The 27,376-nt window shown below is 47.7% G+C and overlaps 1 protein-coding gene across 1 annotated transcript in view; it reads right to left on the bottom strand.

Moving 5' to 3' along the window:
* LOC139268003 (netrin-G1-like) overlaps nt 1-16,454 on the bottom strand; it is a 40,772-nt gene extending 24,318 nt beyond the window's left edge. Inside the window, exon 1 of the mRNA XM_070885967.1 lies at nt 16,212-16,454. Coding sequence (XP_070742068.1) covers nt 16,212-16,454 — 243 coding nt within the window. The remainder of the gene's footprint in view (nt 1-16,211) is intronic.
* Between the last annotated feature and the right edge of the window lie 10,922 nt (nt 16,455-27,376).

The raw sequence follows: 27,376 nt of genomic DNA on the forward strand, positions 1-27,376 counted from the left end.
GGTAAGCAAGCAACCACCATTAGTACCATTATAGCCATGAAAATGGCCTCCCAGGGTGTGGTTAAGGCTACATATTGATTTTGCTGAGTTAGAAGAACAACAATTGTTCATTGTGATTGATAGCCATTCGAAGTGGGTTGATGTGTTTCCAATGTGGGAAAATAACAAGTAAAACACTGGACATTTTGCGAAGTTTATTTTCTTCATTTGGCCTCCCTGAAGAAATTGTTTTGGATAATGGACCACAATTTCGTTCAGAAGAATTTGCACAGTTCACAAGCAAAAATGGTGTGAAACAGACCAAGGTTCCACCTTATTACCCTGCTTCGAATGGTGCAGCAGAGCGCACTGTACAAATTGTAAAACGTGCCCTCATAAAACAAATGTTAGATCCAAATCCAAAGAAACAACAGTTGTCATTGGATCACAAATTGGCAAATTTTTTGATAACATATCGTAATACTCCTCATACAACTACTGGTTGTTTCTCAAATGACAGCCTTGAACCAGATTCTCGTTGTTAAAACCAAATTTGGCACAATCGGTAGAAGAGACACAATTAAGACAGAAAGAGAATCATGACAGAGGTAGAGTAAAAGAGAGAAATGTGAAATTAAACCAGAAGGCGAGAGTGAAGAACCATCACCATAAATGGTTAAAGTGGTTACCAAGATGGTGAAGATATGTGGTCCTCGCACATATTTGATCAAAATGTTTGATCATGGACTGGTTAGGTTTGTTCATATTGATCATATTTTACTTACAGACGTGGAAGGAGTTGAAAGTGGGAATGATTCAATTATTTCTGACTTATCAGATAGTTTTGATATACCAGTAGCATATCCTACATCTAATGTACTGGAAACAAATCCAAGAGAAAATCAGAATGTAAGTCTGAATGTACGCCTAGCTAGAAGTTAGAGTGAGTTCAAATGAAAATCAAGGAAATTCTGTGGAGGAAAATGTTCCTCAGGATGAGCCTCGAATGAGAGTAAATTCGACACCATGTTTGGAAGGTTCTATTCGAGAGTGAAGGTATCCTCTTCGAAACAGAAAACAAGTGGTTAAGTTAAATTTGTAAAGAGGAAAAAAGAGTCTATATCCTGTGTTATGTATAAATATGCAAGTTATGTATGATGTTGTAATAATAACTTCTTCATTAAGGAGGGAGAAGTGTAATGTCTGTAAGCTTGTAATGTTTGTGGCTCCACACTGTGGATGTGGACGTATTGTGTACTGCAACTACAGAGTTAATAATAAACAGAACCAGGCATGTTCCGGAAGCTTCTGACAGAGCTGCCTGCCATGTTAGAAGCTGTGTGTGCTGTGCTCTGTGAATATATCACAAGGTCCAACAAAAAACCCGGGACCTAAAGAACAGGTGGTGATTGGAGAAAGCACAAGAGATACAACAACTGGCCGACAGCCACGTTATGCGAGGATTCTTCATTGCAGCCAAGGCCACCTACTGTCCAAACTCCCAAGGCCCCACCCCACTCCTGGCCAAGAACGGGGAAACACTCATCAAGGACACTGAGGCTGTCAGGGCCCGATGGAAGGAGCACTTTGAAAGTCTCCTCAATCAAGACTCTGCCTTTGACTCGAGTGTTCTCGATTCCATCCCGCAGCATGCCACCCACCACCAGCTCAGTGAAACTCCAACGTTGCACAAGGTAGGCAAAGCCATAAAACAGCTTAAGAATAACAAGGCTATGGGTGCAGATGGAATCCCTGCTGAGGCACTAAAGTATGGCAGAGAGGCGCTGTTGGCGCGGATACATGACCTCATCTCTCTCATCTGAAGGCAGGAGAGCATGCCAGGAGTTCTCAGAGATGCAGTGATTGTGACCATTTTTTAAAAAGGGGACAAATCCAACTGTAGCAACTACAGGGGAATCTCTCTGCTATCAGCCACTGGGAAGGTTGTCGCTCGAGTTCTCCTCAACTGTCTTTTCCCTGTGGCCGAGGAGCTCCTCCTGGAATCACAGTGTGGATTTCGTCCCCTACGGGGCACAACAGACATGATCTTTGCAGCGCGACAATTGCAGGAAAAATGCAGGGAGCAGCGCCAGCCCTTATACATGGCCTTTTTCGATCTTACAAAGGCCTTTGACACTCTCAACCATGAGGGTCTTTGGAATGTCCTCCTCCGTTTCGGATGCCGCCAAATATTTGTCAACATCCTTCGCCTGCTTCACGATGACATATAGGCTGTGATCCTTACCAACGGATCCATTACAGACCCAATTCACATCCGGACCGGGGTCAAACAGGGCTGCGTCATCGCTCCAACCTTCTTCTCAATCTTCCTCACCACCATGCTCCATCTCGCAATCAACAAGCTCCCCGCTGGAGTGGAACTAAACTACAGAACCAGTGGGAAGCTGTTTAACCTACGCCGCCTCCAGGCCAGGTCCAAGGTTACCCCAACCTCTGCTGCAATACATGGACGATGCCTGCGTCTGCGTACATTCAGAGGCTGAACTCCAGGATACAGTCAATGTATTCACTGAGGCATATGAAAGCATGGGCCTTACGCTTAACATCGGTAAGACAAAGGTCCTCCAGCAGCCTGTCCCCGCCGCACAGCACTGCGCTCCAATCATCAAGATCCACAACGTGGACCATTTCCCATATCTCGGGAGCCTCTTATCAACAAAGGCAGACATTGATGCGGAGATTCAACATCGCCTCCATTGCGCCAGTGCAGCCTTCGGTCGTCTGAGGAAAAGAGTGTTTGAAGACTAGGCCCTCAAATCTACCACCAAGCTCATGGTGTACAGGGCTGTAGTAATATCCACCCTCCTGTATGGATCTGAGGCATGGACGATGTACAGAAGGCACCTCAAGTTGCTGGAGATATATCACCAACGATGTCTCCGCAGGATCCTGTAAATCTCCTGGGAGGACAGGCGCACCAACATCAGTGTCCTCGTCCAGGCTAACATCCCCAGTATTGAAGCACTGACCACACTCGATCAACTTCGCAGGCCACATAGTTCGCATGCCAGATACATGACTCCCTAAGCAAATGCTTTATGCGGAGCTCCTTCATGGTAAATGAGCCTAAGGTGGGCAGCGGAAGCATTACAAGGATACGCTCAAAGCCTCCCTGATAAAGTGTGACATCACCACTGACACCTGGGAGACCATCGTCAGACTCCCCATCACGAGACGCTGACCCGACACTCTCACCTCCCAGTCAGAAGATCGAAGGTTCGAGTCCCACTCCAGAGACTGGAGCACGTAATCCAGGCCGACACTCCAAGTTCAAGAAGAAGGCTGACGCCCACCTTCTCCGGGCATTTGGGGACGGGCAATAAATGCCAGCCATACCAGCGACACCCACATCCCCAGAATGAATTTAATAAAGGAACGGCGGTTTTAAGTCAACATCTTCCCAGGGAGCTTGATGGGATTCGATGCTTTTGAATTTAATTACAAATAATGTGAGCCGGCAGAAATGAATGTTTGCTCAAGTTAATTAAACCTAGACCTCTGCACCTGGTGTTTGTGTCTAAACATTTCAGCAATGAGAAGCCCAGAGGGAGGTTTCAGAGAACGGAAACCAGACTGGGGAAAGAATGAAAATCTCCACCAAACCTTCAACAGGCTGTGGTGTAATCCCACATTACTGACAGGCCTGTGTCGATCGGTCCTTATAGACCACAGCCATCGTTCATTAAACACTGAGCTTCCAATTGTAAACCGTCCGTCCCCAATGGGTGACCTCCTGCTAATGGAAGGTCGCCAATAAAGGGCCTTTTCCCCAAACTAATTTCCCCAGTGCCCCAGCCTCACGGGGAAACAGGGCTGTGAGCAGGTGTTCAAGGAACCCACCGACTGTCTGACAAACCAGATTTAAATACACACTGTAATCCCAGGCTCATTTCAGCTCCGTCAGTGAGCGGGTTACTGGGTGGGGGAGGGGTGGGCGGGGAGGGTGGGGGGGGGATGAATCAAATAGGAGCTGGCAGCGAGAACTGAACTCCACCCACAAAATACACAGTGCTTCTGGTGAATGAGCTCACATAATGTGGGAGGGAGAGGGAGAGGGAAGAATGAATTCTAAAGCACCATTCACAACCTCAGTACTGACCCTCTAACAGTGCAGCACTCCCTCAGTACTGCCCCTCCGACAATGCAGCGCTCCCTCAGTACTGCCCCTCCGACAGTGCAGCACTCCCTCAGTACTGCCCCTCCGACAGTGCAGTGCTCACTCAGTACTGCCCCTCCGACAGTGCAGCGCTCACTCAGTACTGCCCCTCCGACAGTGCAGCGCTCCCTCAGCCCTGCCCCTTCGACAGTGCAGCGCTCCCTAAGTACTGCCCCTCCAACAGTGCAGCACTCCCTCAGTACTGCACCTATGACAGTGCAGCGCCCCCTCAGTACTGCCCCTCCGACAGTGCAGCACTCCCTCAATACTGTCCTTCCGATAATGCAGCACTCCCTCAGTACTGGCCCTCCAACAGTGCAGCACTCCCTCAGTACTGCCCCTCCGACAGTGCAGCACTCCCTCAGTACTGTCCTTCCGATAATGCAGCACTCCCTCAGTACTGCCCCTTCAACAGTGCAGCACTTCCTCAGTACTGCGCCTCAGACAGTGCAGCAGTCCCTCAGTACTGCACTGGGAGTGTCGGTCTGGATTATGTACTCTAGTCTCTGGAGTGGGACTTGAACTCTCGACCTTGCTTGTCTGCCTCTATCTGTGTTTATGATTAAATTTGCGCGTGGGCAATACAGAGAACGGGAAACAGAGAATAACAGGAGATGGAACCGAGACTCCTCATCATTCAAACTGCTCGATAGAAAAATCCATCCGCTGGTGACAGGGTCAGGGGTCAGTCAGCCTTCGCCACAACAACAGTAAATCATTCTTCAAACATTCTCCTGTCTGAGCTGCTAAAGTGAGCAGAACATTGTCAGAGACAGCAGCGCAGTGAGGGAGCTCTGATCCAGGAATAAAGAGACTGGGAAAGTTTAATGTGCAGCCGGTTTACTGGGGACAGTGGGCAGTGAGTGAGACATTGGTCAGGGACAGGATTTATGGGGATAAAGTCTATAGTCTCAGGTTTAATCCACTTACTGTCGCCTCTCCCGGGCCCTCGATTTCCTGTCTGAGTGTTAAAGGTTTAGTCCCAGACCCAATAGAATGGACTGCGATATTACAGAGTGAATGTTTGGCTCGTTCAGACTGACATCCCGTCTGCTGTTCCAACCTGCTTAAAGCAAACTCCCTTAAAAGAGGGGAAATATCACAGAATCTCACAGCACAGAAAATAAGAACATAAGAAATAGGAGCAGGAGTAGGCCATTTGGCCCCTCAAACCTGCTCTGCCATTTATGGTCCCTCTGATCTGGGCATCAAATCCACTTCCCTGCCCGCTCCCCATAACCCTTGACTCACTTATCAACCTTTCTTCATAAGGCAATCCCTTCATGTCAGGAATCAATCTCGTGAACCTTCTCTGAACTGCCTCCAATGCAAGTGTATCCCTCCTTAAATAAGGAGACCAAACCTGTACGCAGTGCTCCAGGTGTGGCCTCACCAACGCCCTGTACAGTTGTAGCAGGACTTCCCTAATTCTATATAATATAAAAGCAAAATACTGCGGATGCTGGAACATGAAATAAAAACAGATTAAGTATAATGTGGATAAATGTGAGGTTATCCACTTTGGTGACAGATTAGGAAAAGGGGAGGTGCAACGAGACCTGGGTGTCATGGTACATCAGTCATTGAAGGTTGGCATGCAGGTACAGCAGGCAGTTAAGAAAGAAAATGGCATGTTGGCCTTCATAGCGAGGGGATTTGAGTACAGGGGCATGGAGGTGTTACTACAGTTGTACAGGGCCTTGGTGAGGCCACACCTGGAGTATTGTGTACAGTTTTGGTCTCCTAACTTGAGGAAGGACATTCTTGCTATTGAGGGAGTGCAGCGAAGGTTCACCAGACTGATTCCTAGGATGGCGGGACTGACATATCAAGAAAGACTGGATCAACTGGGCTTGTATTCACTGGAGTTCAGAAGAATGAGAGGGGATCTCATAGAAACGTTTAAAATTCTGACGGGTTTAGACAGGTTAGATGAGGGAAGAATGTTCCCAATGTTGGGGAAGTCCAGAACCAGGGGTCACAGTCTAAGGATAAGGGGTAAGCCATTTAGGACTGAGATGAGGAGAAACGTCTTCACCCAGAGAGTGATGAACCTGTGGAATTCTCTACCACAGAAAGTTGTTGAGGCCAATTCACTAAATATATTCAAAAAGGAGTTAGATGTAGTCCTTACTACTAGGGGGATCAAGGGGTATGGCGAGAAAGCAGGAATGGGGTACTGAAGTTGCATGTTCAGCCATGAACTCATTGAATGGTGGTGCAGGCTCGAAGGGCCGAATGGCCTACTCCTGCACCTATTTTCTATGTTTCCAAGTAAAATGTTGGAAATACTCAGCGGGTCAGGCAGCATCTGTGGAGGGAAAAACAGAGTTAACGTTTCAGGTCGATGACCCGTCGTCAGAATGGCGAATGTTCGAAAAGAACAGATTTTTAAGGAGCAGTGAAAGGGGGAGAGGAGGCAAGAACAAAAGGGAAGGTCTGTGATAGGGTGGAAGGCAGGAGAGATTAGAGAGACAAATGGGATGATGGGCTGAACTGAAAAGGTAATGGCAGAAGTTAGAAAAAGGTTAATTTGGACAGATCATCCTCCACCATTTCTGCCACCTCCAGTGTGATCCCACCACCTTCCCCTCCCCTCCCCCTCATCATTCCGAAGGGATCGCTCCCTCTGCAACACCCTGGTCCATTCCGCAGTCACCCCCAGCACCCCCTCGGCACTATCCCGTGCAAGCGCAGGAAATGCAACACCTTCCCTTTTACCTCCTCTCTTCCCACTATCCAGGACCCCAAATACTCCTTCCAGGTGAAACAATGATTTACTTGTACTTCTTTCAATTTAGTATACTGTATTCGCTGCTCACGCTGTGGTCTGGACAGGTACAGCATGGGTTGGAAATAGAGTAACACTCCTCCTAAACTGTCCCATCAAACACTCCCAGGGCAGGTACAGCACGGGGTTAGATACAGAGTAAAGCTCCCTCGACACTGTCCCATCAAACACTCCCAGGGCAGGTACAGCACGGGGTTAGATACAGAATAAAGCTCCCTCGACACTGTCCCATCAAACACTCCCAGGGCAGGTACAGCACGGGGTTAGATACAGAATAAAGCTCCCTCTACACTGTCCTATCAATCACACAATGGGACATTGTGAGGCCATGAAAGGTGATACAGAAATGCAAGTCTTTTTATTTTGAAGTTGAGAAGGAGAAACTCCATATTTACATTCACCTGCTGTCACGACTCGCTGGGATTTCCATAATTGGTGCTCGGATTCAGAAATAATTGTCTTGTCAGCCTTTTAGCTGAGCAAGGCCCAGACTGTGTTTCTATAGAAGTAGTGATGATCCTCCCTTTAATTCGACAGTTCGAGCAAACCTCACAACACATGTAGTGAATTCACTGAGATGAGGATTTCTAGTTAACCACATCATCCTTCAAACTCATCGAGAGTGACTGAATTTAAAGGGAGCGAAATAGTGAGGTGAATCTGTCACTTTATAAATTAATTCTCCCCTGGTCAGTCTGTGTCACGGTGCCCTGTGTCCCATCTCTCTCTCCCCTCACCCCCTCACCCCTGGTCACACTGTGTCACTGTGCCCTGTATCTCATCTGCCTCTCCTCACCCCTGGTTACATTGTGTCACTGTGCCCTGTGTCCCATCTCTCTCTCCCCTCACCCCCTCACCCCTGGTCACACTGTATCACTGTGTCCCATGTCTCTCTCCCCTCACCCCCTCACCCCTGGTCACACTGTATCACTGTGTCCCATGTCTCTCTCCCCTCACCCTTGGTCACACTGTCACTGTGCCTCATGTCCCATCTCTCTCTCTCCCCTCACCCCCTCACCCCTGGTCACACTGTGTCACTGTGCTCCGTGTCCCATCTCTCCCTCCCCTCACCCTTGGTCACACTGTCACTGTGCCCTGTGTCCCATCTCGCTCTCCCCTCACCCTTGGTCACACTGTCACTGTGCCCAGTGTCCCATCTCTCTCTCCCCTCACCCCTGGGCACACTGTGTCACTGTGCCCTGTGTCCCATCTCTCTCTCCCCTTACCCCTGGGCACACTGTGTCACGGTGCCCCGTGTCCCATCTCTCTCTCCCCTCCCCCCGGTCACACTGTGTCACTGTGCCCCTCCTACAATGAGGAGCCCACTCTGCCCGCAGTATTCCAGATGTGCCTCTCCCTCGGTTTGTGCAGAGTCACTGTGAGTTTAGCTTTGCAGCACGAGAAACACTCAAATGAATGAACAAATCGGCACTGAAGTGGAATAGGAGGCAAATCCTTTGAGCTGGTGCCAGAGATGAACAAATTGAGGATTACAGAGCCAGCGGGAGATTCTATTTCCCACAATGAGATCGATGAGGATTAACTGACACCTTTGGTCTGGAAAAACTAAAAAAAAATCATATCCGCTCCATCACCAAGATCACCCACTTCCACCTCTGTAACATCGCCCGTCTCCGTCCTCCCTCGGCTCATCTGCTGCTGAAACCCTCATCCAAGCCTTTGTTACCTCCAGACTCGACTAATCCAGTGTTCCCCTGGCCGGCCTCCCACCTTCCACCCTCCGTAACCTTCAGCTTGTTCAAAACTCAGCCTCTCCGTATCCTAACTCACACCAAATCCCATTCCCCCATCACCCCTGTGCTCACTGACCAACGTTGGCTCCCGGTCCGGCAACACCCAAGTGGCGAGTGTCTCACCTCCTGACTCCCCAAAGTATTTCCACCATCTTCAGGGCGCAAGTCATCCACTTGCCTGGATGAGTGCAGCTCCAACAACACTCAAAAAGCTCGACACTATCCAACACAAAGCAGCCCGCTTGATCAGCACCCCACCCAGCGGCTTAAACATTCAGTCCCTCACCAAGGACGTACCGTGTCTGCAGTATGTACCATCTCCAAGATACACTACAACAATTCACCAAGGCTTCTTCGGCAGCACCTCCCAAACCCGTGACCTCTACCACCGAGAAGGACAAGGGCAGCACGCGCATGGGAGCAGCATCACCTCCAGATTCCGCTCCAAGTCACACACCATCCTGACCTGGAAGTATATCGCTGTTCCTTCATCATCGCTGGGTCAGAATCCTGGAACTCCCTCCCTAACAGCACTGTGGGAGTACCTTCACCACACGGACTGCAGTGGTTCAAGAAGGCAGCTCACCACCACCTTCTTGAGGGCAATTAGGGATGGGCAATAAATGCCAGTCTTGCCAGCGACGCCCACATCCCGTGAACAAATGTTTAAAAAATGAAGAATGTGACTGGGACTGAGTCTCCCAGCAGGACCGGCAGTATCTCCCTCTGCCCAGTCTCAAAGCCCATGGTGGGATTGGAAGTCTCGTTCTCTGGATTACTGGTCCAGTAACAGGACTGGAAGACTGCGAACATGGTACCTTTGTTTAAAAAGGGAGAAAGGTATAGACCGAGTAATTACAGGCCAGTCAGCCTAACCTCTGGTGGGAAAATTATTGGAGAAAATTCTGAGGGACAGGATAAATCTTCATTCAGAAAGACACGGATTAATCAAGGACAGTCAGCATGGATTTGTTAAGGGAAGGTCACTTGATTGAATTTTTTGAAGAGGTAACAAAGAGGGTCGATGAGGGTGCTGCATTTGATGTAGTGTATATGAATTTTAGCAAGGCTTTTAATTAGGTCCCACATGGCAGACTGGTCACGAAAGTAAAAGCCCATGGGATCCAGGACAAAGTGGCAAGATGGATTCAAAATTGGCTCAGAGGCAGGAAGCAAAGTATAATTGTTGATGGGTGTTTTTGTAACTGGAAGGCTGTTCGCAGTGGGGTTCCACAGGGCTCAGTTCTAGGTCCTTTGCTTTTTGTGGTATATATCAATGATTTAGACTTGAATGGACTGGGTATGGTAAAGAAGTTTGCAGATGATACTAAAATCGGATGTGTGGTTGATAATGAAGAAGAAAGCTGTAGACTGCAGGAAGATATCAATGTACTGGTCAGGTGGGCAGAACAGGAGGCAAGAGGGGAGTTCGAGCAGAGTAGTCGGAGGCAGCGTGGGGAGGCCTATAAAAGGCCCAGCAGGAGTTTGTGGTCGAGGAAGCTAGCTGGTGCAGCTGCACCAAGGGCAGAAGGCAAAAAAGCAGAAAGAAATCGAAAGATGACGTCACAGCCAAGGGGGTAAGTGATCGGCTGGAAAATGGTGAGTAGCTTTTCTTTTTCTTTTCCTTTATCAGTAAGTAACCTTTAGCATTGTTGTTGCCAAATTAAGTTATGGCAGGAGAGCTCGGACACGTGTTATGCTCTTCCTGTAATATGTGGGAAGTCAGGGACGCTTCCAGTGTCCCTGATGACGACATATGCAGGAAGTGCATCCACCTGCAGCACCTGACAGACAGCATTATGGCACTGGAGCTGAGGGTGGATTTACCCTGGAGCATCCACGATGCTGAGGATGACATGAATAGCACGTTTAGCGAGTTGGTCTTAACGCAGGTAAAGGGTACACAGCCAGTTAGGGAATGGGTGACCAACAGGAAGAGCAGTGCAAGGAAGGTAATGCAGGGGTCCCCTGCAGTCATCCCCCTGCAAAACAGATACATCGCTTTGGGTACTGTTGAGGGGAGAGCAGCAGCAGCCAAGTTCATGGCATCATGGGTGGCTCTGCTGCACAGGAGGGCAGGAAAAAGAGTGGGAGAGCTATACTGATAGGGAATTCGATTGTAAGGGGAATAGATAGACGTTTCTGTGGCCACAACCGAGACTCCAGGATGGTATGTTGCCTCCCTGGTGCAAGGGTCAAGGGTGTCTCTGAGCAGGTGCAGGACATTCTGAAAAGGGAGGGTGAACAGCCAGTTGTCGTGGTACATATAGGTACCAATGATATAGGTAAAAAAACGGGATGAGGTCCAACGGGATGAGATGAATGTAGGGAGCTAGGAGCTAAATTAATAAGTAGAACCTCAAAAGTAGTAATCTCAGGATTGCTACCAGTGCCACGTGCTAGTCAGAATAGGAATCGCAGGATAGCTCAGCTTGATTAGTGGTGCAGAAGGGATTCAAATTCCTGGGACATTGGAACCAGTTCTGGGGGAGGTGGGTCCAGTACAAACCAGACAGTCTGCACCTGGGCAGGACCGGAACCAGTGTCCTAGGGGGAGTGTTTGCGAGTGTTGTTGGGGAGGAGTTGAACTAATATGGCAGGGGGACGGGAACCTATGCAGGGAGACAGAGGGAATAAAATGGAGGCAGAAGTAAAATATAGAAAGGAGAATAGTAAAAGTGGAGGGCAGAGAAATCCAATGCAAAAAACAAAAAGGGCCACATTACAGCAAAATGCTAAAGGGACAAAGTATGTTAAAAAGACAAGCCAGAAGGCTCTGTGCTTCAATGCGAGGAGTATTCGGAATAAGGTGGACAAATTAACTGCCTAGATAGCAGTTAACGGATATGATGTAATTGGCATCACGGAGACATGGCTCCGGGGTGACCAAGGCTTGGAACTCAACATCCAGGGGTATTCAACATTTAGGAAGGATAGACAGAAAGGAAAAGGAGGTGGGGTGGCGTTGCTGGTTAAAGAGGAAATTAATGCAATAGTAAGGAGGGACATTAGCTTGGATGATGTGGAATCGGTATAGGTGGAGCTGCGGAATACCAAAGGGCAGAAAACGCTAGTGGGAGTTGTGTACAGACCACCAAACAGTAGTAGTGAGGTTGGGGACAGCATCAAACAAGAAATAAGGGACGTGTGCAATAAAGGTACAGCAGTTATCATGGGCAACTTTAACCTGCATATTGATTGGGCTAACCAAACTGGTAGCAATGTGGTGGAGGAGGATTTCCTAGAGTGTATTAAGGATGGTTTTCAAGACCAATATGTTGAGGAACCAACGAGAGAACTGGCCATCCTAGACTGGGTGATATGTAATGAGAAGGGACTAATTAGCAATCTTGTTGCGCATAGTCCCTTGGAGAAGAGTGACCATAATATGGTAGAATTCTTTATTAAGATGGAGAGTGACACAGTTAATTCAGAAACTAGGATCCTGAACTTAAGGAAAGATAACTTCGATGGTTTGAGGCATGAATTGGCTAGAATAGACTGGCAAATGATACTTAAAGGGTTGACGGTGGATAGGCAATCGCAAATATTTAAAGATCACATGGATGAACTTCAATAATTGTACATCCCTGTCTGGAGTAAAAATAAAATGGGGAAGGTGGCTCAACCGTGGCTAACCAAGGGAAATTAAGGATAGTGTTAAATCCAAGGAAGAGGCATATAAATTGGCCAGAAAAAGCAGCAAACCTGAGGACTGGGAGAAATTTGGAATTCAGCAGAGGAGGACTCAGGATTTAATTAAGAGGGGGAAAATAGAGTACGGGGGGAAGCTTGTTGGCAACATAAAAACTGACTGCAAAAGCTTCTATAGATATGTGAAGAGAAAAAGATTAGTGAAGACAAACGTAGATCCCTTGCAGTCGGATTCAGGTGAATTTATAATGGGGAACAAAGAAATCACAGACCAATTGAACAAATACATTGGTTCTCTCTTCACAAAAGAAGACACAAATAACCTTCCGGAGGTACTAGGGGACTAAGGGTCTAGTGAGAAGGAGGAACTGAAGGATATCCTTATTAGACGGGAAATTGTGTTAGGGAAATTGATGGGATTGAAGGCCGATAAATCCCCGGGGCCTGATCGTCTGCATCCCAGAGTACTTAAGGAAGTTGCCCTAGAAATAATGGATGTATTGGTGATCATTTTCCAACAGTCTATCGACTCTGGATCAGTTCCTATGGACTGGAGGGTAGCTAATGTAACATCACTTTTTAAGAAAGGAGGGAGAGAGAAAACGGGTAATTATAGACCAGTTAGCCTGACATCAGTAGTGGGGAAAATGTTGGAATCAATCATTAAGGATGAAATAGCAGCGCATTTGGAAAGCAGTGACAGGATCGGTCCAAGTCAGCATGGATTTGTGAAAGGGAAATCATGCTTGACGAATCTTCTGGAGTTTTTTTGAGGATGTAACTAGCAGAGTGGACAAGGGAAAACCAGTGGATGTGGTGTATTTGGACTTTCAAAAGGCTTTTGACAAGGTCCCACACAAGAGATTGGTGTGCAAAATTAAGAAAAAAGCTTTGGGATGTCCTGAGGTGTGAGATTGACACAGTAACACCTAGTCTGGTCTCACTGGGTCCGGGCAGTGTTTCACACACAGCTCCCACAGTGCAATATGCAACAGCTGGAAGGTTTACCTCAAAGACTTGGATTGTTTTTATAACAGATCACTAATTGAGCTGGAGAATAATTCCCTCCGATAAACTGCATGTTCTGCAATAAATTATACATTTCAATTATTGCTGAATAATACAGCTGATTATTAAACCAGGAATTTCCCCTCGAACAGTGATGTCGGAACCAGTTATCCTGAGGAGATGATTAACTCACCGAGAGGATCATTAATATTTAGAAACAGGCCTGAATTTACATCTCAATGACATATTCCCCACTGGGGATATGGGACAGAGCTCAGACACAATGGGACATATTTCCCACTGGGGACATGGGACAGGGCTCAGACACAGTGGGACATATTCCCCACTGGGATATGGGACAGGGCTCAGACACAATGGGACATATTCCCCACTGGGATATGGGACAGGGCTCAGACACAGGGTCAGGGGCTCCAGGGGGTGTTTATAAACATTCGACCACCCTCCTCACATCTATTACCGTGTCTAATTTTACAAACACTGCCCCCCTTCCGGTGTGACACTGGGAACCAGTGAATTTTGGGGTTTAACTGTCCTGACCTTTCCTGTTCAGTCCAGCAGTGTAACATCTCCTCATTGTTCCACTAACTGCAACTTATCAGACTGTTATTCCATCCCCATATCTCCTCCTTCACCAAGACCACCTACTTACACCTCAGTCACATCGCCCGTCCCTGCCCCTGGCTCAACTGCTGCTTAAACCCTCATCCTTGCCTTTGTTACCTCTCGACCCGACTATTCCAACACTTTCCCAGCCGGCGTCCCAGCTTGCTCCCTCTGTAAGTTCATCCAAAACTCTGCTGCCCATATCCTGACACACACCAAGTCCCGTTCACCCATCACTCCTGTGCTCGCTGACAGACATTGGCTCCCAGTCCAGCAACGCTTCAATTCTAAAATACTCATCCTCGTTTTGAAATCATGGCATAGCCTCACCCCTCCCTATCTCTGTAACCCCTTCCAGCCCTTAACCTCTCCCTATCTCTGTAACCCTCTTCAGCCCTACATCTCTCCCTATCTCTGTAACCCTCTCCAGCCCTATACCCCTCCCTATCTCTGTAACCCCCTCCCACCATAAACTCCTCCTATCTCTGTAGCCCCCTCCAGTTCCTACACCCCTCCCTATCCCTGTAACCCCCTCCCACCCTACACCCCTCCCTATCCCTGTAACCCCCTCCCACCCTACACCTCTCCCTATCCCTGTAATCCCCTCCCACCCTACGCCCCTCGCTATCTCTGTAACCCCCTCCCACCCTACACCCCTCCCTATCCCTGTAACCCCCTCCCACCCTACACCTCGCCCTATCCCTGTAATCCCCTCCCACCCTACGCCCCTCCCTATCTCTGTAACCCCCTCCCACCCTACACCCCTCCCAATCCCTGTAACCCCCTCCCACCCTACACCCCTCCCTATCTCTGTAACCCACTCCCTTCCTACACCCCTCCCTATCTCTGTAACCCACTCCGATCCTACACCCCTCCCTATCCCTGTAACCCCCTCCCATCCTACACCCCTCCCTATCTCTGTAACCCCCTCCCACCCTACACCCCTCCCTATCTCTGTAACCCCCTCCCACCCTACACCTCTCCCTATCCCTGTAATCCCCTCCCACCCTACGCCCCTCCCTATCTCTGTAACCCCCTCCCACCCTACACCTCTCCCTATCCCTGTAATCCCCTCCCACCCTACGCCCCTCCCTATCTCTGTAACCCCCTCCCACCCTACACCCCTCCCAATCCCTGTAACCCCCTCCCACCCTACACCCCTCCCAATCCTTGTAACCTCCTCCCACCCTACACCCCTCCCTATCTCTGTAACCCACTCCCATCCTACTCCCCTCCCTATCTCTGTAACCCACTCCCATCCTACACCCCTCCCTATCCCTGTAACCCCCTCCCATCCTACACCCCTTCCTATCTTTGTAACCCCCTCCCACCCTACACCCCTCCCTATCTCTGTAACCCCCTCCCACCCTACACCCCTCCCTATCTCTGTAACCCACTCCCACCTTACACCCCTCCCTATCTCTGTAATCCACTCCCACCCTACACCCCTCCCTATCTCTGTAACCCCCTCCCACCCTACACCCCTCCCTATCTCTGTAACCCCCTCCCACCCTACACCCCTCCCTATCCCTGTATCCTCCTCCCACTAATATCGTCTCTCTCTGCCACTAGCTCAGAGCTATCCAATTAGTCCCACTCTCCTGCTCTTATCCCAATGCTCTCCAAACATCTCCTTTTCCAGTATTTATCCAATTCCCTTTTGACTTGTTATGATTGAATCTGTTTACAATTCCCTTTCAGCACATTCCAGATCATAAAAACTCGCTGCTTGAAAAAATTCTCCTCATCTCCCTCTGTGGCTTTTTTTCCAATTACCTTCAATCTGTGTCCTCTGGTTACCGACTGGAAACAGTTTCTCCTTATTTACTCGATCAAATCACTTCATGATTTTAAACACCTCTATTAAATCTCCCCCTAACCTTCTCTGCTCGAAGGAGGAAAATCCCAGCTTCTCCAGTCTCTCCACATAACCGACGTCCCATATCCCAGGTACCATTCTGGTAAATCCCCTCTCCACCCTCTCCAAGGCCTTGACATCCTTCCTAAAGTGCGCTGCCCAGAATTGGACACAATACTCCAGCTGGGGCCTAACCAGTGATTTATAAAGGTTCACCATAACTCCCTTGCTTTTGTACTCGATGCCTCTGTTAATGAAGCAAATGTAGGAGTTTGGATGGAATTGACTTTGATAAAGGCCGTTCAGTGAGCGTTCATTCACAGCACCACAGGCAACAGAGGCTGTCTCAGAAAGGCTTCTACTCACCAGCGAGCAGTACATCTCGGGGGTCTCTCCACACGTACTATCGACGGGATCCAAGCTGACCTTCAAGAACCTGGTGAGCAGGGTGGCCTCGGGCTGGCAGGCCATGTAATCCCAACTCATCCCCTGGTCCCAGTGAAGCTCAGCCTTACATAGGTCGTAGTGACCCCAGGACGGGAAGTGCTGCGCAGCGAGAGACAGGGCCGCCCAAAGGGCCTGAAGGGGCAACAAACCAGACAGAAGCATCGCTCTGACTGGACCCCGCTCAGAGAGAGGGATCTCGGTGCTTGCAGATGTTACAGTTGTTGGGATTTCAGCGGTTTTCCCAGTGTTGGTGCAGATGTTCCAGGTCTTTGGATTCCAGCTGTTTTCTGAGTATTGGTGCAGATGTTACGTATGTTGGGATTCCAGCTGTTTTCCCAGTGTTGATGCAGATGTGTTGGGATATCAGCTGTTTTTCTGAGTATTGGTGCAGATGTGCCAGGTGTTGGGACTCCAACTGTTTCCCCCAGCTGTTCACAGTGTCAGACAGATGCTCTGATTGGCTGGTCAGTCAGTACTGGGACCCAATGAGGTGACTGTCTCCTGACCAGAGTCTGTTTCCCATCGATCATCTCTCCCTTTTGGCATCAGTTCCCTGTTAGGGGAGAAATAAAATCAATGCATTTCGGAACAGGTGCTGCTCCTGACCTTCGACCTCCGACCTTCGATCCCCAATCTCAGACTACGTCTCCCATTGGCTGCAGGAATAATCATCAGTTGAGAATCACAGCAGCCAATAGGAAGCAGCTAATTGACTCTTGTTAAGATCCCAAAAGAGACAAATGTCAATTATCCTATATTTCATGACTTTATATGACCATGGGATCTTTTCTATCTACCAGAGAGGGCAGATGGGGCCGAGGTTTAATGTCTCATGCAAAAGATGGCACCTCAGACAGTGCAGCACTCCCTCAGTACTGCCCCTCTGACAGTGCAACACTCCCTCAGTACTGCCCCTCCGACAGTGCAGTGCTCCCTCAGTACTGCCCCCATGACAGTGCAGCACTCCCTCAGTACTGCACCAGGAGCGTCAGCCTGGATTCTAGGCTCGAGTCTCTGGACTGGGATTGAGTCAGCTCCTGCAGGGGAGGGGGAGGAACTGCAAAAGCAAAATCGATTTTCCTTCCTCCATCATCTCATCTCAATCTCAGCCGCAGCTCACACTGGAAAAGCAAAATTATTCTCATTTTGATTTTAAAAATTCCCCTTTAAACACTGACACATTCCAAGTTTGGTGACTCTCCTACGGTCTGTTTTATGACATAAGGTGTTACTCTGGGTTGTGACTGATATACAGACTAGTAATGGGGATATTTATAACCCAGTTTCTATAATAAATACCACGGGTTTTATAAACTGCTACACTGCGAGCAGGAATAGTCTCTGAATGTCTCACGACCTCCCCGATAATGCTGTTCCCCTTCAGCTCGAGCATCATAATCCACAGTCACCTTCTGGGCCCGACGTCACTCCTCCTGCTCAAACCCTCAACACACACTCACCATCTCCAGTAACACCCCCAACACACACTCACCATCTCCAGTCACAACCCCAACACACACTCACCATCTCCAGTCACACCCCCAACACACACTCACCATCTCCAGTCACACCAACACACGCTCAGCCTCTCCAGTCACACCCCCAACACACACTCACCATCTCCAGTCACACCAACACACACTCACCATCTCCAGTCACACCAACACACACTCATCATCACCAATCACACCCCCAATACAAACTTGTAATATATGGTAATGCAGCCATTGCTGTAAATTCAACAGAGACATAAGAACATAACAACATAAGAATTATAGGAGCAGGAGTAGGCCATACGGCCCCTCGATCCTGCTCCGCCATTTAATACGATCATGGCTAGTACGATCATGGACTCAGGTCCACTTCCCTGCCCGCTCCCCATATCGCCTTATCGTTTAAGAAACTGTCTATTTCTGTCTTAAATTTATTCAATGTCCCAGCTTCCACAGCTCTCTGAGGCAGCGAATTCCACAGATTTACAACCCTCAAAGAAGAAATTTCTCCTCATCTCAGTTTTAAATGGGCGGCCCCTTATTCAAAGATTATGCCCCCTAGTTCTAGTCTCCCCTATCAGTGGAAACATCCTCTGTGCATCCACCTTGTCAACCTTATATGTTTCAATAAGATCACCATTCATTCTATTGAATTCCATTGAGTAGAGGCCCAACCTACTCAACCTTTCCTCAGAAGTCAACCCCCTCATCTCCGGAATCAACCTAGTAAACCTTCTCTGAACTAAGCAAGTATATCCTTTCATAAATATGGAAACCAAAACTGCACGCAGTATTCCAGGTGTGGCCTCAACAATACCATGTATAGCTGCAGCAAGACTTCCCTGCTTTTATACTCCATCCCCTTTGCAATAAAGGCCAAGATTGCATTGGCTTTCCTGATCACTTGCTCTACCTGCATATTATCCTTTTGTGTTTCATGCACAAGTGCCCTCAGGTCCCGCTGTACTGCAGCATTTTGCAATCTTTCTCCATTTAAATAATATCTTGTTCTTTGATCATTTCTGCCAAAGTGCATGACCTCACACTTTCCAACATTATACTCCATCTGCCAAATTTTTGCCCACTCACTTAGCCTGTCTATGTCCTTTTGCAGATTTTGTGTGTCCTCCTCACACATTGCTTCTCCTCCCATCTTTGTATTGTCAGCAAACTTGGCAAACTCAGTCCCTTCTTCCAAGTCGTCAATATAGATTGTAAATAGTTGGGGTCCCAGAACTGATCCCTGCGGCACCCCACTAGTTACTGATTACCAACCAGAGAATGAACCATTTATCCTGACTCTCTGTTTTCTGTTAGTTAGCCAATCCTCTATCCATTCTAATACGTCACCTGACAAGTTCCTGAGTTAACAGCCATCTTTGGAATCTTGAGTGTTTGTGATATTGTAAGCAATATATCACATTGGTGACGACGGATAGGATTTCTTGATTCCCTAGCTGATATTTTTGTTGGTGAATAATTCCAGCGAAATAACAGAGCGATACTTTGAAGTCGAAGGTAAATTACAAGCACACTTGACTGAACTGCCAGCATCCAAATATCCACACCTATGGGTATAATAGGGCGCTTGGTGGAGTTTCAACGTGACATTGAAATATTCAGAGCGTATGAGAAGCAGCTAGAAATGTTTTTCACCATGAATAGTATCATTGAAGTCCTCGATGATGAAAACCTTAGCCGGGTGGTGTTGGAAAGAAAATGGACTATTTTCCTGACTGAAGCAGGCCCCGAGTTGTATGAAACCCTGAAAAAGTTGCTTGTGCCCGTCAAGCTAAAGGACACCTCATTTATGGAGATTCTAAGGAAGTTAGAACAGCTTTAAAGTCCTGAGGCCCTGGAAATTGCTGAAAGTTATCATTTTGGAACATGAGATCAGGTAATTGATGAAAATATCAGTCAGTACATTGTAGCATTCAAAAAGCTATCCATTCACTGTCATTTCGTAAACTTTCAGGACCGAGCATTGTGTGACCGCTTTGTTTGTGGGATGAACAATCAGAAAAAAGTTGTTGACAACTCCTAACTTTTGATTTAGCTTGTCAGAAGGTTATGTCAATGGATATGGCCGACCAATATTCCCGAGAATTTCATACCATTTCTGTTGTGTATCAGTAAAGCATGCACTCCCATGTTCCGCCACCGGGGAGCTCATCCCCTGAAGTCCCAAGGGATCCCAGCATCTCTTGGGAGCACTTTATATAAGCCGGTCCCTAAGGCCTGTTCCTCACTCTGGAGTGTCTTATTAAAGACTGAGGTCACTGTTACTTTAACCTCCCTGTGTGCAGCCTCATCTGTGTTAGGAAGACAATAACTGGCAACGAGAATACGAATCCAACGCAAAGATGCAGCAAACTGTGGGCATCCTGGAGAAGTTCTCGGAGGGTGAGGACTGGGAAGCTTATGTCGAATGGCTAGACCAGTACTTTGTAGCCAATGAGCTGGACGGAGAAGGAAGCGCTGCAAAAAGGAGAGTGGTCCTCCTCACGGTCTGCGGGACACCGACCTACAGCCTCATGAAGAGTCTTCTGGCTCCGGTGAAACCCACAGATAAGTCGTATGAAGAGCTGTGTACACTGGTTCGGGAGCACTTAACCCGAGGGAGAGCGTGCTGATGGCGAGGTATCGGTTCTACACGTGCCAGCGAACTGAAGGTCAGGAAGTGGTGAGCTACGTCGCCGAGCTAAGGCAACTTGCAGGACAATGTGAGTTTGATGGCTAACTGGAGCAAATGCTCAGAGACTTTTTTGGACTGGGCATTGGCCATGAAACTATCCTACGAAAACTTTTGACTGCAGAGACACCGACCCTCAGTAAGGCCATTGCGATAGCACAGGCGTTTATGTCCACCAGTGATAACACCAAACAAATCTCTCAGCACACAAGTGCTAGCAATGTTCATAAATTAACTGGAACTGTGTTTACGAGCAGAAATGTACAGGGCAGAAACCACAAGTCTGCAACTGCCAGCAGGCCTCAGGTGACCCAGATGACTGAGTCCCCAACAAAGGATGAATGCAAGGCAATTCACACCTTGTTGGCATTCTGGAGGCTTCCATTCAGACTATTCATGCTGCTTCAAAGGATATGTTTGAAAGAGCTATGGAACAATGGGGCACATCCAACGAGCTTGCAAACGAGCTGAAAGCTCTGAAAAACCTGCTAACCACCACGTGGCAGAGGAATATCGGTCCATGGTGGATCAAAGCAATTTTGAGCCTCAGAGAGAGGAGGCAGATGCTGAAGTACACGGGGTGCACACATTTTCGACGAGATGTCCACTTATAATGCTAAACGTAAAATTGAATGGCTTACCCGTAGCCATGGAACTGGACACTGGCGCTAGCCAATCCATCATGAGTAAAAAGATGTTTGAGAGACTGTGGTGCAACAAGGCATTCAGACCAGCCATGAGCCCCATCCACACGAAACTGAGAACGAACACCAAAGAACTTATCACTGTCCTGGGCAGCGCCATGGTCAAGGTCATCTATGAGGGCACGGTGCACGAACTGCCACTCTGGATTGTCCCGGGCGATGGCCCCACACTGCTTGGAAGGAGCTGGCTGGGCAAAATCAGCTGGAACTGGGATGACATTCTATCACATGTTGATGAGGCCTCATGTATCCAGGTTCTTAACAAATTTCCTTCCCTTTTTGAGCCAGGCATTGGAAACTTTTCCGGGATGAAGGTGCGGATCCACTTGGTCCCAGAGGCACGATCCATTCACCACAAGGCACGAGCGGTACCTCACATGATGAGGGAGAGAGTGGAAATCGAGCTGGACAGGCTGCAACGCGAGGGCATCATCTCCCCAGTGGAATTCAGTGAGTGGGCCAGCCCGATTGTTCTAGTACACAAAAGTGAAGGTCAGGATTTGCGGTAATTATAAAGTAACTATTAATCGTTTCTCGCTACAGGACCAATACCCGCTACCTAAGGCAGACGACCTATTTGCGACGCTGGTAGGAGGCAAAACATTCACCAAGCTCGACCTGACTTCGGCCTACATGACACAGGAGCTGGAGGAGTCTTTGAAGGGCCTCACCTGCACCAACACACACAAGGGACTGTTCATCTACAACAGATGCCCGTTTGGAATTCAGTCGGCTGCAGCGATCTTCCAGAGAAACATGGAGAGCCTACTCAAGTCGGTACCGCACAAGGTGGTCTTTCAGGACGACATATTAGTCACAGGTCGGGACACCACTGAGCACCTATAAAACCTGGAGGAGATCTTCCAGCGACTGGATCGCGTAGGGCTGCGGCTGAAGAGGTCGAAATGCATCTTCATGGCAACAGAAGTGGAGTTTTTGGGAAGAAAGATCGCGGCGGACGGCATTCAGCCCACAGACGCCAAGACAGAGGCTATCAGGAAGGTGCCCAGGCCACAGAACGTCATGGAGCTGCGGTCGTTCCTGGGACTCCTCAACTATTTTGGTAACTTCCTACCGGGGTTAAGCACCCTTTTAGAGCCCCTACATGTGTTATTGCACAAAGGTGAGAACTGGGTATGGGGAAAATACCAAGTAATTGCTTTTGAGAAAACCAGAAACATTTTATGCTCCAACAAGCTGCTTGTATTGTATAACCCGTGTAAAAGACTTGTGGAAGCATGTGACATGTCGTCGTACGGAGTCGGGTGTATATTACAACAAGCTAACGTTGCGGGGATGTTGCAACCTGTTGCCAATGCCTCCAGGAACTTGTCTAAGGCCGAGAGGGCCTACAGCATGATTTGAGAAAGAGGCATTAGCGTGTGTGTTCGGGGTAAAGAAAATGCATCAGTACCTGTTTGGCCTCAAATTTGAGCTGGAAACCGATCACAAGCCCCTCACATCCCTGTTCGCTGAAAACAAGGGGATAAATACTAATGCCTCAGCCCGCATACAAAGGTGGGCACTCACGCTATCAGCGTATAACTCTACCATCCGCCACAGGCCAGGCACCGAGAACTGTGTGGATGCTCTCAGTTGGCTACCATTGCCCACCAAGGGGGTGGAAATGGCGCAGCCTGCAAACTTGTTCATGTTAGCGCAGCCTGGAGACTTGTTGATGGTCATGGAAGCATTTGAAAATGATTAATCACCTGTCACGGCCCGCCAGATTAGGACTTGGACCAGCCAAGATCCTCTGCTGTCCCAAGTAAAAAATTGTGCACTGCATGGGAGCTGGGCCAGCGTCCCCATTAAAATGCAAGAGCTAATCAAGCCGTTCCAGTGGCGAAAGGACGAGCTGTCCATTCAAGCAGACTGCCTGTTGTGGGGTAACCGCGTAGTGCTACCAAAAAAGGGCAGGGAGACGTTCATCTCGGATCTCCACAGCACACACCCGCATATAGTAATGATGAAAGCGATAGCCAGATCACACGTGTGGTGGCCCGGTATCGACTCTGACTTAGAGTCCTGTGTGCGGCAATGCAGCGTATGTGCTCAGTTGAGCAACGCGCCCAGAGAGGCACCACTAAGTTTGTGGTCCTGGTCCTCCAGACCATGGTCAAGGATCCATGGCGACTATGTGGGCCCGTTTCTCGGTAAAATGTTCCTGGTGGTGGTGGATGCTTTTTCCAAATGGATTGAACGTGAAATAATGTCGGGAAGCACTGCCACCGCCACATTGAAAGCCTGAGGGCCATGTTTGCCACCCACGGCCTGCCTGACATACTGGTCAGTGACAACGGGCCATGTTTCATCAGTGCCGAATTTAAAGTATTCATGACCCGCAATGGGATCAAACATGTCACCTCGGCCACGTTTAAACCAGCCTCCAATGGGCAGGCAGAGCGGACAGTACAAACCATGAAACAGAGCCTTAAACGAGTCACAGAAGGCTCACTCCAAACCCGCCTGTCTCGAGTACTGCTCAGCTACCGCACGAGACCCCACTCGCTCACAGGGGTGCCCCAAGCTGAGCTGCTCATGAAAAGGACACTTAAAACCAGACTCTCGCTGGTTCATCCCAACCTGCATGATCAGGTAGAGAGCAGGCGGCAGCAACAAAATGTAAATGATGGTCGTGCCACTGTGTCATGGGAAATTGATCTGAATGACCCTGTGTATGTGCTAAACTATGGACATGGTCCCAAGTGGATCGCGGGCACGGTGATAGCTAAAAGAAGGGAATAGGCTGTTTGTAGTCAAGCTAGACAATGGACAAATTTGCAGAAAGCACCTGGACCAAACGAGGCTGCGGTTCACAGACTGCTCTGAACAAGCCACTGCAGACACCATCTTTTGAGCCCACAACACACACCCAAAGGATCAACGACACCACGCCGGACCAGGAAATCGAACCCATCACGGCCAACAGCCCAGCAAGGCCAGGCTCACCTAGCAGCCTTGCAGGGCCCACAACACGTCAGCCCAGCAAGGACACAGCCAACACACCAGAACAGACATTTGTACCGAGGCAGGCCACCAGGGAAAGAAAGGCTCCCGACCGCCTCACCTTGTAAATAGTTTTCACTTTGACTTTTGGGGGGGAGTGATGTTGTGTATCTGTAAAGCATGCACTCCCATGTTCCGCCACCAGGGAGCTCATCCCCTGAAGTCCCAAGGGATCTCAGCATCCCTTGGGTGCACTGTATATAAGCCGGCCCCTAAGGCCTGTTCCTCACTCTGGAGTGTCTTAATAAAGACTGAGGTCACTGTTACTTTAACCTCCTTGTGTGCAGCCTCATCTGTGTTAGTAACACAATAATTTCCAGTCATCAGACAACCGAAGTGAATCGTCTGCAGGTTAAAAGTAAAAGGCAGTTGGGCCCCAAGGCCTCAGCAACTGTCCAAAGTAACAATATACTAAAGTCATGCTATTGGTGCCTGGGACAACACATTGCTCAAAGTTACCCATATGTGAAGAGTGTTTCTTCTGCAGGAAAACTGGGCATCTTGCGAAGGCATGCCGACTGAAGAGTAAACCAACTTTCAAGGCTTTAAGTAGAAATCCCCAGAGACTACATAGCACGGAAGAAAAGCAACAGGAGATGCATGTCATCAGGATCATGAAGTTATCTAACAGCGATTTGAAATGTATCATCATCCAAGTAGATGTTGCAGGAACCAAGATACCCATGGAAATCGACACTGATGCATCCGTGAGTGTAGTACCAGAATCGCTATTTCTCGACAAATTTCATGTTTTCCCATTGGAGAAATCCAAGATAGAACTGCGAAGCTACTCAGGAGAAACATTCCTGTGGTTTGTCGTATCACCGTACCGGTGAAATACAAGGTTCAATTTCAGAGTTTGCCTCTCTTAGTAGTGGCAGGAGACAAGCCTGCCTTGCTAGGTAGAAATTGGTTGGGATCACTGAAGCTGGATTGGAGCAAGATTTTTCGTATTGAAATGAGATTTGCATCAAAGGATGATGTCATCATGAAGAATCCGAAGGTTTTCTGCAAAACAGATAGTCCGATCCAAGGCTTCAGGGCGAGTGTCAGGGTACAGAAGGACGCTAGACCAGTTTATTGCGGGCAACGTCCCGTAGCATATTTACTCAAGGAGAAAGTTGAGCAAGAACTCAAAAGACTAGAGACTGAGAACATTATCTCTAAGATAGATCTATGTAATTGAGCTGCACCCATTCTTGTTGTACCTAAGTCTGATGGTAAGGTAAGGTTGTGTAGTGATTATAAAGTAACTGTAAACCAGGTTCTAGAGGATAATCTCCTCAATACATTGCCAAATGTAGAAGATTTGTTCACAACACTGACAGGTCGTTAGAGCTTCTCAAAGTTGGATCTTACAAATGCCGACTGACAATTGGAGCCAAATGAAAAGTCCAAGTCATGCTTGACTATAAATGCTTATCTAGGCCTATATCAATTTAATAGGCTACCATTTGGAGTGTCTTCCACCCCTGCCATATTCCAAGGGATAATGAACCAGATTTTGCAAGGCATTGAAGGGGTAGTATGTTATTTAGATGATATACTAATTTCAGCACCAAATCGGCAAACCCATAATAACATATTGAATGAAGTCCTCAAATGGCTAGAGAAGCACATAGTACGAGTGACTGCTCGCAAGTGTGAGTTATTTCAAAACTCAGTGGCGTACTTAGGGCAGAGTAGACAAAGATGGTTTACATGCAACCAAGGGAAAACTGGAAGCAATTAAAAATGCACCCACTCTCAAGAATGTTACTGAACTTCGATCTTTTTGTGTGTCTTCTGAACTATTTGGAGAAGTTCCTACCAAATTTGGCTACAGTGTTACATCCACTGAATGAGCTGTTGAACAAAACAAATCATTGGAAGTGGTCAGAAGAATGTGATGCAGCATTCAAGCAGTGTAAAAGCCAGTTGGCAGAGAACACCATGTTAGTCCACTATGAAGTATCTAAATGGAATCATGATAGAGGTAGAGTAAGAGAGAGAAGCGTGAAATTAAATCAGAAGCTGAAAGTGAAGAACCATCACCATAAATGGTTAAGGTGGTTACCAGGAAAGGTGATGAAGATATGTGGTCCTCGTACATATTTGCTCAAGATGTTTGATCATGGACAGGTTAGGTTTGTTCACATTGATCATATTTTACCTACAGATGTGGAAGGAGTTGAAAGTTGGAATGATTCGATTATTTCTGACTCACCAGATAGTCTTATTACAAGTAAAGTACCAATAGCAAATCTTTCATCAAATGTACTAGAAACAAGTCCAAGAGAAAGTCAGAATTTAATCTGAGTCCGAGTTAGGCAGACAAAGTCTGAAATTGTAGAGAGTTCAAAAGGGCATCCCTTGGAGGAAAACTTTCCTCAGGATCAGCCTCGAATGAGTCTAAGTTTGACACCCTGTTTGGAAAGTTCTGTTCGAGAATGATGGTATCCTCTTTGAAACAGAAAACCAATGGTTAAGTATGATTACTAAATATGGCAAAATATGTCCATATCTTTTGTTTTATATAACCATGCAAGTTATGTATGATGATTGTTTGTTATAATTAATTCTCCATTAAGGAGGGAGAAGTGTAATATAGTGGTCTTGAAATCCTGGCCTCCCCGGGTCCGTAGGAGTGTGTATGGAACCGGGAAGGCATCGCAAAAGTTGGTTTTCGGCGTGCAATGCACATGCGCCGAAAACCGGCTTTTCCAATCTGTCACGTTTCTGGCTGGACAGATGGCATGCATCTCGGGGAGAAGGATATTCCCACGGCAGAGATTGGGCTATTTGCCCATTTCCTGCGCTGCGAATGTCCTTAAAACTCTTGTGCCTGGAAAAAGCAGGCCCAAAGCCTACTGTTACCAGCGTAAGAGTTTTAAAACACACAAAAACATATAAAAATACAACTTTTAAAGCACATTTTAATGTTTGAAAACCCTGCCCACGAAGGCAAGTTTATTTTAAACCATAATTAAAATGTTTTTTAAAAATCGGCAAATATATATTTTTTTCAAAAACATTTCTATCAACTTTAATTTCGATAATGTATTTAGATAAAGAGTTTAAAAAAAAATGTTATGTAGTGTTTGGATGTTTGTGGGATGTTTTTCGTTCACAGTACTTACAAAACTTACGAAACTCCGACTACTATGAATGAGAAAATATTGTAACCTGACTGAGTGTCCAGGCCCA

The sequence above is a fragment of the Pristiophorus japonicus genome, chromosome 8 (genome assembly GCF_044704955.1).
Source record: "Pristiophorus japonicus isolate sPriJap1 chromosome 8, sPriJap1.hap1, whole genome shotgun sequence".
Classification (NCBI taxonomy): domain Eukaryota; kingdom Metazoa; phylum Chordata; class Chondrichthyes; family Pristiophoridae; genus Pristiophorus; species Pristiophorus japonicus.